The sequence below is a fragment of the Nicotiana tabacum genome, chromosome 7 (genome assembly GCF_000715075.1).
Source record: "Nicotiana tabacum cultivar K326 chromosome 7, ASM71507v2, whole genome shotgun sequence".
NCBI classification, from domain to species: domain Eukaryota; kingdom Viridiplantae; phylum Streptophyta; class Magnoliopsida; order Solanales; family Solanaceae; genus Nicotiana; species Nicotiana tabacum.
The window spans coordinates 66,887,527-66,898,158 of record NC_134086.1 but is presented as its reverse complement, the minus strand read 5'-3'; the positions used below and the strand labels follow the sequence as shown (position 1 = coordinate 66,898,158).

The 10,632-nt window shown below is 35.1% G+C and overlaps 1 protein-coding gene across 2 annotated transcripts; it reads left to right on the top strand.

The window, feature by feature from the left end:
• Positions 1–412: 412 nt before the first annotated feature.
• On the top strand, positions 413–7,690 carry LOC107766388 (beta-glucosidase 18-like). Of its 2 annotated transcripts, XM_016585162.2 has the most exons (12): positions 413–764; positions 1,076–1,158; positions 1,230–1,296; positions 1,458–1,516; positions 4,356–4,431; positions 4,744–4,818; positions 4,927–5,014; positions 5,768–6,020; positions 6,378–6,493; positions 6,571–6,820; positions 6,936–7,038; positions 7,164–7,690. In XM_016585162.2, the coding sequence occupies exons 5-12, from the start codon at positions 4,371–4,373 to the stop codon at positions 7,463–7,465; spliced, it is 1,248 nt and encodes a 415-aa protein (XP_016440648.1). In that variant the 5' UTR covers positions 413–764; positions 1,076–1,158; positions 1,230–1,296; positions 1,458–1,516; positions 4,356–4,370; the 3' UTR covers positions 7,466–7,690. The 2 variants fall into 2 exon arrangements, with proteins under 2 accessions (XP_016440648.1, XP_016440647.2); XM_016585161.2 differs by lacking the exon at positions 413–764 and having other exon boundaries at positions 806–1,158.
• The last annotated feature ends 2,942 nt before the right edge of the window (positions 7,691–10,632 follow it).

Sequence of the window (10,632 nt, the reverse complement as noted above, 5' to 3'; positions counted from 1 at the left end):
TTAGTCAATATTATATGTAAAATTGCTTTCAAATTGTAAGAAAAATGAGTAGATAATATTGACTAAGCACAAGAAAGGAAGAACAACTTATAAAAAATACTGTGTCGTGGCAAGCCACTGCCTTGAAACCGATTTCGGCCCGATTGGGTGCAAATCGTTAAGACCGGCCGCTCCCTAAGGTTTCACATTACCTCCAAAGACGTGCACTCGTGGCTGGAAGTTTAGAACTTGCACAAAACAGTTGCCCAGAAAGAAGAGAAGATGAAGGTATTTTCTGTAGCTGTTACAGAAATTAAAATATTGTAGAAAGAAAATAATGATTAGGAAGATGAATTATTAGTTAAGAATTGAGTGAATATGATGGCTAATGATCATCCTATTTATAGGCAATTCGGGAGGTTGCACATATGATAAGTGTGGAGAGCCTTTTATCACTTGTCCAAATATATTAATCCACTTGGCTTCGATATTAACAAATGTACCTAGTCTTCCATGCATGAAGACACATGATACATTTGCATAGCCATTTGTCAAAGCCATTCACCACTTTTAAGGCTTCATGCAAGAAGTCACTTGGAAATAGATAGAACACTTGAAAAATAAAAAGATCTATGACTATTGGTTGTAAATGAATTTTCAAAAAGAAATTTTTGACTTTGTATTATAAATGATACCAACATAGTCTTGTGGTTCTGGTTGAACTCGTTATTTCTTAACAGAAAACTAACGGAAGGATGTAATTTCTCATTTTTGGGACAGTTTAGGTATGTCTTTTGGTCATTGTGATAGTACAAGGATGTAGTTTAAGTCTTGAGTATAGCTGAGATATTTCTGGCCATTTTCTCAACATTATTTCTACTTAAACATGTGAGATGTGGCTTTTTCTTCTAACCTTTTCTCTCTGACATTAAAAGTTAAGTACAAGCAATAAAAGTAATTATCTTCTCGTCATTTCTACTGAAAAAATTAGCCGTGTACTTTTGACTTCCTAACATGGAACCTGCAGTGTTTTGGCATACATGCTTAGCAATTTGTATCTTCTTTTCTGGTTTCATGGTGTCATGTCATCAAACAGATAAGCTTATTCTCCAAGAAAACTCAAACCAAGTTACATTGTCAAGCAATTTCTTGTTTGGAACGGCCTCTTCATGTTACCAGGTTCTTCTCACAGTTCTTTCCCTTTTTCCCCGATATTCTTGTTTTAACCGCTCTTCTTTTTTTGTCCGCAGTATGAAGGAGCTTATCTGAGTGATGGGAAAGGCCTCAGCAACTGGGACGTTTTTACCCATGAAGCTGGTGAGCTTTCAAAATGCCAATTTCTTTCAATGTTTGCAACATTTACTGTGTTTTTAGGCTACCAAATCAAGCAGCACCTGCCACCAGTCACCAGCTCCCCGCACACCCCACAAATAGAGAAAAAGGAATTCATGTAATTTATTATTTTTGTCTTGTTGCAGGTCATATTAAGGAAGGAAGCAATGGAGATGTTGCTGTTGATCACTACCATCGTTATTTGGTGATCTAGTTGATGCTCAGTCTTTTTTTTAAAAAAAAAAAGAAGCTTCAAAAATTAATTAATTTCTACAAATTAACACAGAACCCACTGCCCCTTAGTCAGGGATTACTGGCTTCTTAGGCATTTCCGAAGGCCAACATTTTCTTGGATGTTTATCTAGATATCTTACCTACTTCATTGAATATTTCCTTTCTTTCTTGAATCATATGTTGCTTGTTTTACCTTTTTGTTCTCTTCTTAGACTAAGAATGTCTTTCCATATATTTTAATCTTTCTCTTTCCAAAAATTATTTACCAAAAAAAAAAAAAAGCATGAATTTATGTGTTTGATTAATATCTTTTTTCTTTCTCTATATATTTTTTTGGTTCTTTCCTTATAAGGTTGTGTGTGTCACACGGCTTCTTTCCTTGCAAGACTGATGCTCAATTCGAACTATATATAAGATTGTTGTTTCAAATACTATAAGGTCCTATATAAAATTGATCTTCTGATTGTATGATTGATAATTTATAATTTTCACGTACTAGATTAAAGAAGGGAAAAGGTTCAGATTTTTCCTTGTACTATTTTAAATAGTCAATATTTATTCCCGTTATACTTTCTTTATAAATTAAAGAGTTAAAGAAGTAAATAAATTTGCGCTCATCCCTAACGGTTATCTATAATGGCACCTGACCTCTTAACTAAAATGCCACATAAGAGTTCATGCCACCTTTTATTTATAATATTTTCTAAGATAAATAAGCCACTTAAATCTGTTCAGCCTAGTATTTATTTCTTTTTTCATTTGACTATTTGACCAGGAAATTTTCATTTCGTCGTACAATTATTTCCTACCTTCCGCCCCACCCACCTACTCCCAACCCTTTTCAATTTTTCCCGATTCTTTTCCTTTACCTTTCCATTGCAGACATCACCTTCACCAAAATAAAAATTTCGTCTTCTTTTCCATTCAAGTCCTTCAATATGTCAACAATGGTATTCTTGAAATATAACCAGCCAAACTCAACAAGCAATAGATATAGTTCTGTTTCAAGCTCAATGAGTCATTGTCAATCAGTTCTCACACTTCAAAACACCACAAATCCTAAATCTCACAATTTAATTTTCATACCAAACTTCAAAGATTACAATGATGGTGATGTATTAATTTTTTCTGCTTCAAAAAAAACTTGTTTGGAGTTGTTATTAGAGCTAAAAATCAAATTCTTCTTCTCATTTGAAGAATTTGTGGTGAAATTTTTGAAACCCACTATGTTCTTTGGGTGCTGAAATTTTTGAAACCCAATTCGATTTGTTGAAGTGTGGCTGTTTTGAGCTTAAAATCGTGAATCAAACACTGATTTGAGTGAAAAATGAACTTGAAAATTCGAAGTTGGAAAATGACTCAAGAACCTGAAATTTCTTGCTTGATTCTTACAGAAATGAAGTAGCAAAACAAATATTGGAGCTTAAAATGGGAAGAATAACACTGGTGTTCAAAAAATTAAAAAAAAAATATCACCATTGAAGGGTTTATAAGAGAGCTCTAGAACATAAGATTTAAGTACTCTGATTCGTTGAACCGGCTTCACCCAAACAAAGGCTGCGGATCAGCCGTAAAGAGGGTTCAATTAAGAACCACGGTCACAGGTTCAAGCCTCCGTTAAAGCAACAAACTAATATATTTTACCCTGCTGTTAAACGTCCATTGTTCAGTTAATTTGCTTATGTTTTCTATTTGTCTTGTTTTTCATACTTCTATTTATATTTTTTGTTTAGGTCGAATAAAATTTATTTAATTAACTCTACTTCAATAATTTAAATTTTTCTACTAAATGAATTTTCGTTCTCTCTTACATAGGTTTTGCTAAAAACATAAGAATGCTTTGCCGAAATTATTATAATTTGTTTACGTAATTTAGTATATTTTATCTTTTTAGTTTAGTGGATCATCTCTTCTCCTCTAATCGCTTGTATCAAAATTTTAGTTTATAACTCTTTTTTTCAACTTTATATATATATATATATTGTACTAAGAAGAAAATTTGTAATTTTTTTAAAGAAACATTCCCCAACTTTGTTTTTTAAAAAAATAGCATGAATTTAAAATGACTTCATTTTGGCTCTTGAGAGTACGTGGAAAAAAAAAAAAGCAATGAGCAAATTTTGTTTATAGGAGCGGATTATACAATTGGCTACCTTGTTTTTGCCTGAACTCACTTGTACAAAATCCTAGGTCCGCCATTAGTAGGGACGGCAAAAAGTGAATGAAAAAAGAACGATAAGCTTGAAAAAGAGAGAATTATATATATATATATATATATATATATATATATATATATATATATGCCTGCAGACCAGTTGATATGAATCTAAAGTGAGGGACGTTGAGATTAATTAGATGGTTTTTGCTAAATAATTTTTGCTTACTGAAACTCACTCAAAACGTTTTCATGGTATTATGAAATATAATACTGCTCACACAACAATAAACTAGATAGGAGGTACTTATGATTGAACAATTTGTGGCTTTATTAGGAGATCAAACTTAATTTGTTCATGCATAAGAAAAGTGAACAGCCTAATTGTGCTGGACAGAAGGCATACATGCATATGCATGTTGACACAAAAGGGCGAAAAAAGTTAGATTCTTCTTTGTAATTAGGATTTAAAACTCACATTGGTTTCATTTTATGGGCCAAAACTGATCAGCATCATATGAAAGCAGATAAGAACATGTGCATTTGTTGTTAATTTCAAAGCTGCTTAGACTAATGCCGTGTATTAGCAATAATATAAACGCGTAAATCATGAAATGGAAGAGTTTTGATCTGTTTGGTATTAAAATGTAAACAGGAGGACATCAAACTCATGGCAGATATAGGGGTGAATAGCTATCGTTTCTCTATCTCATGGGCAAGAATTCTGCCTAGTAAGTTATAACTATCACTGCTCTCTTTCCTTCATCTTAAGCAAATAAGGCAGCCTGATGCACTAAGCTCCTGCTATGCGCGGGTCCGGGGAAGGGCATGACCATAAGAGTCTATTGTATGCAGCCTTACCTAGCATTTCTGCAAGAGGCTATTTCCACGGCTCGAACTCGTAACCTCCTGGTCACATATAGACAACTTTACCGGCTACGGCAATGCTCCCCTTCCTCATCTTAAAAAAATAATCTCCTAATTGTCGTTTACAATGAGAATCTCTTTTTCTTTTTTTTTTGGTTGGTTATAATTTTATTCAGAGGGGATATTTGGAGAAGTTAATATTGCCGGAATTGAGTTCTACAGTAAGCTCATTGATGCACTCCTACAGAAAGGTCAATTCTGCTTCTCTTGCTAGCAGTTTTATGCTTTAGATAATCCAAAATGTAGAAAAGAAGTAAAATTTTGAGCTCAGACGAATTCGTTATTTGCTATGGCTTCAGGGATCCAACCGTTTGTCACATTAACACATTTTGACATACCACAAGAACTTCAGGACAGATATGGTGGTTGGCTAAGTTCACAAATACGGTAAGTGTCACAACACAATTTTATAGGAGCCCAATGCTTTAAACTATGTATCAAGTGAAACAACTGAACATCTATCCATGACATGAACATGCATTCTACATATCTTAAAACATTTACAAGAGCATGCATTCTACGTTATAAACATTTCTAAACATTTTCTACGTATATCTTAGGAAATATGTATTTTTCAAAAAAAAAAATGCCTTAAAGGGACATACATCTCAACTTACATCTACCTCACACTCCAAATACTTAAATGACGTCAAGCACGTCCAATTAAATCAACCAACATGTTAGTTTGTATCAAACCATATCAATACTTGTTATAACAATTTCTAACTTACTCCATTTAGGTTCACAATTGGTTACAAGCCATCCATATCCCATTCCATTTGATTACTCCAGTAATTTACAAGGTCGCCATGTCAAGGTATATATTAACTCATTATTAGAGTCATTAATTAACTCGATTTTTAACTTCTTTGCCACACTATATCACTGACAACTACTTCTAACTAGCGGAGTACTATAAATACGCTCACACGTCTCAATGAACTCATAACTTGTGGACCTCATGCTCGCTTTAATCACATCGTTAAGATTTTATTTAGTCCAAAGAATTGTCCATATCTTACGGGACTTTAATTTACCATAAGTAGTTGGGCCCCTCTTATACTTAAAGCTAGTTGTAGATTCTATCAAAATCCAAAATGATGAACAAGTTACATTCGTGTTGCATGGGTTTTGTCTCAGGGATGATTTCAGCTATTTCGCAAACATATGCTTCAAATACTTCGGAGATAGAGTTAAATACTGGGTAACGATGAATGAGGCTAACTTTATGGCCATAGCTGGCTATAGAGATGGGACTTACCCTCCAACTCGATGCTCTGGTATATTTGGGAATTGTAGTGCTGGGGATTCAGAAAGGGAACCCTTCATTGCAGCTCACAATATGATCCTATCTCATGCAAATGCTGTCAGCATTTACCGCACCAGATATCAGGTTTTTTCGACGGCTCTTTCCCTTTTCTCCATTATCATGTCAATTCTCAACATGGCATGATCTGGGACGCAACTTTTTCAAACAGTAATTACTCTTCTAGTGCAATGCTATTGTTGGTCTTTATGTTGTTCGGACTCTTCGAAAATAATACCGTGTGCGTGTCGGATCCTCCAAAAGTAGTGTATCTTTGAAAAATTCGACACGGGTGCAGCCGCATTTTGGAGAGTCCGCGCAACATAGATTGACTTGTCTATAGAAAGGAAAGGGAACACTAGGTAAAGCAAGATATCATCACGAGTCTGTAACTATTTTTGGTGAAGTAAAATAGGAAAATTGTATATTTCTGCTGCTTTTCAGAAAAGTCAAGGAGGCATGATTGGCATTACTATGGGTTTTGAATGGTTTGAACCGTTAAGCAATTCCTCAGAAGACATAGCTGCAACTCATAGAGCTCGATCATTCTATGACAGTTGGTAAGCCTTCTATATACTAATATTTATGCATCGGAAAGAGAGTAAAAGAATATTTTTTACTAACTACCCACATGCAGGTTTTTAGACCCTATTATATTAGGAAGATATCCTAAAGAAATGGTACAAATTTTGGGATCTAATCTTCCGGAATTATCAATGAATGATTTGAGCAAGTTGAGTTATGGCCTAGATTTCATTGGAATCAATCATTATTCGGCTGTCTATATCAAAGATTGCTTATATTCTGCCTGTGAACATGGAAACTCTTGGTCAGAGGGTTCTTATTTTAGGACTACACAAAGAGACGGCATCTACATTGGTGAACCAGTATGTTTCCTTAAATCACATCAGTATTCTTATCTTTAATCTTTTTCTGCAAATTATTACTTGCACTTTCTACACTGCTAAATTAATTTTTTAAGGATTTTTTTTAATAAATCAGGGGGAAGTGGACTGGCAATTTGTGTACCCACAAGGGATTGAAAAAGTTGTGATGTATTTGAAGGACAAATTCAACAATACTCCAATGTTTATCACTGAAAATGGTAAGAAAAATATTACACTTTCTTGTCCTTTAGACTGAGATACATTTCATCAACTAATTACTTGAGCAAGATGCAATTTGATCCACCGGCGGATACAACTGCTAATATAACTGGCAATGTTGCAGGCTTTGCTGGGAACAGTTCTTCTATAGAGGATGCCTTGAACGATGTTCGTAGAGTGAAATACTTGCATAGCAACTTAAATTCATTGGCAAATGCCATCAGGAAAGGTGCAGATGTAAGGGGATACTTTGTTTGGTCCCTTCTTGACAACTTTGAGTGGCTAGATGGATATAGCATAAGATTTGGACTTTACTATGTCAACTATACTAATCTCCAGAGAACTCCAAAATTATCAGCCACCAAGTATCAAGAGCTCATGTATAACTTTCACATAGAGCTTGAAACACATACTGCCCTGAAATAGCGTAATAAGAGGATGTATATGTGGAGACTTGTTGAAGATTTTTATTTAGGTCTCTGTTGTTGGAAAGCAATTACTGGGCAATCATACTATAATTGTTCAGCCTAATCCCTTCCTTTATATTCCACAAATAAGGCCAAGCCTAATCTTTTTATTCACTCTAATAACGTAATGAAGATTTATTGTATAAGTAGAAATATTCTGTTGAAAGCTGAATTTTGTCCATTAGTTCCCCTTTCTTCTGACAGGTCAACTTAATGTTCCAGAATTCTACCAAATGGGTGTAAACTTCTGCCGTTTTCCAGAATTCTACCAACTTAAGTATCATGATTAATACTTAAGCATATGGGATGGAAACGTTATATTCATGAAATATAGACCATAATAACAAACTCGTGGATGCGACTCCCTCCAAGGTTTGCCTGCTATCTCAAAAAGTTGTTGCTCCAATATCAGCCAAAATATTGCCATAGAAATAGATTATAAGAAAATAAATGATCGAACTAAGTATTGATGGAAAAAATGTGTCATACCTTAAGTCTGAATGGGATGGACTATGCTCTATATGCAACTAACATGTACCTGTAACAGATTACATGCACTACTAGAAATTTGGTAAAACGCGACCACATATAGCGATCAACGGTGGTCGCTTATCTCAATATACCGATCAAAATGCGTCCAAACAGGCTTGGTAGTTATATTGGTGGTCCCTTTACCTTAGCGACCAAAGTTGGTCGCTAAAGAAAAATGACCAAATGTTCACTGTAAACAAAATACCGACCAACTTTGATCGGTATAATATTTTAATAATATAAATTTAGCGACCAAAGTTGGTCTGTACATTTAAATTACTATATTTTTTAAATTGTTATTTACAAAAATTATCGACCAACGTTGGTGTGTAAATTAAAATATATTATTTAAAATATATATATATATATATATATATATATATATATATATATATATATATATTTAACATTCTGGGTTCATAAGCGACCAACTTTGGTCACTTATTTGTAATTTATTAATTTTCTTATACATAAGCGACCAACCTTGGTCGCTAATTCCCAGGATATTTTTTTTAATAAAATCTGGGTTCATTAGCGGCCAACCTTGGTCGCCAATTTTCAACTTTTTATTTTTTTTAGATATAAGCGACCAACCTTGGTCGCTAATTTCTAGATTTTTTTTGAATGGGTAATCGACCAACTTTGGTCACTTTTCTGGGTAATAATTTTGGCATAAAATGCCTGTTTTGGCAGCTACACCACCTGCCAGCATACCAAAATCCCTAAATAATAATATAATTCAATTCATAAACTACAATTTCAATACCAAAATCTCCACAACAACAACAACAACACAATTCAAAAAACACATTAAAACCAACAAATTAAAGTTCAATAGAACTAACAAATTAAACTAACAAAACTAAGTTAATGCTTATTACACCTAGTTTAAAACCGATTCTATTTGTCTAGTTCAAAGTATATAAATGTCAAGGAGTGTTTTGTACAACATCATTATCATTACCTTTTGATGAACTTTCATCAATAAGACTGTATACAGAAGGGTCTACTTGTCGAGGACGGGAAGAATGATCACGGGGAGGATGGGAGGAATGATCACGGGTAGGACGGAAGGAACGCTCACGTTCATGCCCAGCCTCTGGCGATGACTCACGAGACCGGGGAATTGGAAAACCTCCAGAAGCTAGGAGAGATTTGAGCTGCTCTTGCATGCCATGGTGTTGAGCTTGCATGCCAATGTACTGAGCATCTCTAAGCTTTTCTCTTTCCTTGGCTGCTTCTAGCTCGGATGTGAGCTTTGTCACAGTCTCGCGCATAGCGGAGAGGCTCTCCCCATAAACTTGCTCGTCTTGCGAGGAAGTCCCTATTCCTTGCATTCCACGCTTATAACGATGGAATTTCTTAGTAGGAAGCCCATATACCCTCCCCCATTTTGGACCGTCAGCAGCCCCCATCCACATTCTTTCAGCATCTTCGTCCAAAGGTTGGATTGGCTCGCCCGACTCATTAGGTGGCTGACTGCGTATGAATTTCTCCACGTCAGCTGTGAAGCGACCCTATAAGAAAAATTACATTGAATTAGTATTTCAAAATTTATATAAAAGTAAATCAAAATACTTAATCAAAAGTAAAAACTTACATGTACAGCCGAGGCTCGGCCCTCGACCCACCTTTCTTGATCCGTCTCTTTCTTCTTCTTTACAATATAAGTCTCCATGAATAGCTCATCTTGGTTCATTGGATGCCCCAACTTCTCTTCCTGAAAACTCATACATTTTAGTTAATAAACAAAATAGATATACTTTGAAAATTAAAATAAATTAAGCAATTAGGTACCAATCTTCTTTTTATTGTCCCTAGGCTGATCGCACCTCCAGTATGCAAGGAGCCTCCCTTCTCAGATGCGCGAGCTTTCTTTTCTTTTTCGCTCTTCTCTAAGAACTTTGCGGTAAGCCATTGCCTTTGCAAATCCTCCTATAAATTCTGAAGCAACCAGTCAGGATTTCGGTTCAACTTTCTAGCTTTGGAGAAACTATGCGACAACCACTTGCGAGCTTTTTGATGAAAATTTGCAGCCACTTTCGCGCTATAGCGGTGTTCCCATACACACTTGCTCTGTATTTCAAAAGTTAAATATTATATAGAAATATCATAAACATAAATAATTATACTGCTTAAAAGAACATTTGTACCTTAAATTGATTGAAAATTTGCTCCTTCAACGAGAATGGGAATTCACTCCAAGTCGCATAAGGGCCATCATAAAGCTTTCTGGTGGCTTTGGTGATTATCCTCGTAGTAATATTACTCGGGATGAACCTGCAATTTAACAAAAAATTACATTAATATCTTAGTACAAACTGTACAAAACAATAAACGTAAAAATAACAAATAACTCCTACCCATCACCCTCAGGGACTATGATGATCCTGCCATATTGATCATAATGCACCTCCTCGTCATCATCAGCACCATCCGAAGCATGTATATCAGAGGCATGTGTGGAAGGTGTAGGTGGTTCAGAGCTACTATCTCGCAGGCGAAGGCCTGAAATAGATGGAGTCACTGATGAAGATGGATGCGATCCTTGTGACTGTGACATAGCTTGATGGACCGCAAGTGGTTGTGATACTG

What these genes read in the sequence shown, in the direction of transcription:
- LOC107766388 (XM_016585161.2), top strand. Translation starts at nt 994, where the DNA reads ATGGAACCTGCAGTGTTTTGGCATACATGCTTAGCAATTTGTATCTTC. An exon ending in ATCACTACCATCGTTATTTG is followed by an intron (nt 1,517 to 4,355) that starts GTGATCTAGTTG and finishes AAATGTAAACAG; the next exon opens with GAGGACATCAAACTCATGGC. An exon ending in TTTACCGCACCAGATATCAG is followed by an intron (nt 6,021 to 6,377) that starts GTTTTTTCGACG and finishes GCTGCTTTTCAG; the next exon opens with AAAAGTCAAGGAGGCATGAT.